This window comes from Etheostoma spectabile, chromosome 10 (genome assembly GCF_008692095.1).
Source record: "Etheostoma spectabile isolate EspeVRDwgs_2016 chromosome 10, UIUC_Espe_1.0, whole genome shotgun sequence".
Classification (NCBI taxonomy): domain Eukaryota; kingdom Metazoa; phylum Chordata; class Actinopteri; order Perciformes; family Percidae; genus Etheostoma; species Etheostoma spectabile.
The window spans coordinates 14,523,820-14,524,697 of record NC_045742.1 but is presented as its reverse complement, the minus strand read 5'-3'; the positions used below and the strand labels follow the sequence as shown (position 1 = coordinate 14,524,697).

Below are 878 nucleotides of genomic sequence, written 5' to 3'. Positions count from 1 at the left end.
TGTGTGTGTGTGTGTGTGTGTGTGTGTGTGTGTGAACTGAAAAACATTCAATCTAATAATACATGTTTGATTTTGATAATTCTGTTATATATATATATTTAACAATTCTTGAAAAAACATGTAATTTCTTCATGTAATTTTAAGACAAAATGCACTGTTTATATACATTTACTTTACAACTGCAACTTAATGAGTTGGGAAAAAAACGCTTGGGCTGCTGCTCTTCCACTTTTCTGTCCCCGTCTGTTTCAGCTCTGTCATTCATAATAATGCATTCATAAAGCACTAGATTGTTGCCTCTTCACCCAGCTGTAAGTTCCCGAACGAAAAAAGACAGAACCCCAAAGTTAAGAGTCTGTAACGTTTTGTTCATACTGTTCACAGTATTTGGTTCACTTCTAAAACTTCTTTCTGGTCCTTTGTTTGTAGAATGTCAAGCTACCCCCTGCTGCTCTGAGTCAGTCACTGTGGTCCATGATTCCTCCCTCTACATCCCCACCCTCACTCTTTCTTTGGATCCCCATTAGTCCAGCTTGCGTGCACCCAGTTTGAGAGGACCTTTAGCAGCTTTGCGCTCCGCCCGTTTTGCCTCCAGCTCTTTCCTCCTCTCTTCTCGTTTTTTCTTGGAAAGCTCGGCCTTGCTGAGACCTGGTTGACAATAAAGACCAGAAGTTTAATGCACAGACATAGTATGTTAGTTTATAGTCATCTTGTATATATCCATGAAGTTCCACTGCCGTGATTGCTCTGTTGCCGTTAGAAATTCCACCAGATTTCACCCTTTTTTTGCCTGGTTGTCTGTTACCTTAGGCTTTCTTTGTGTTGGAATTTGAAAACTGAGGACTATGGTTAACTGCTCCTCAGATCTCTGCAGGGTA

General features: G+C 40.5%; 1 protein-coding gene across 3 annotated transcripts in view; it reads right to left on the bottom strand.

Moving 5' to 3' along the window:
* Window positions 1-136: 136 nt before the first annotated feature.
* The window catches only part of scyl1 (SCY1-like, kinase-like 1), a 14,356-nt gene continuing 13,614 nt past the window's right edge, over window positions 137-878 (bottom strand). For all 3 annotated transcript variants that reach the window (XM_032528230.1, XM_032528232.1, XM_032528231.1), the window contains one exon: window positions 137-648. In XM_032528230.1, the coding sequence (XP_032384121.1) occupies window positions 524-648 (125 nt within the window). In that variant the 3' untranslated portion in view covers window positions 137-523. The remainder of the gene's footprint in view (window positions 649-878) is intronic.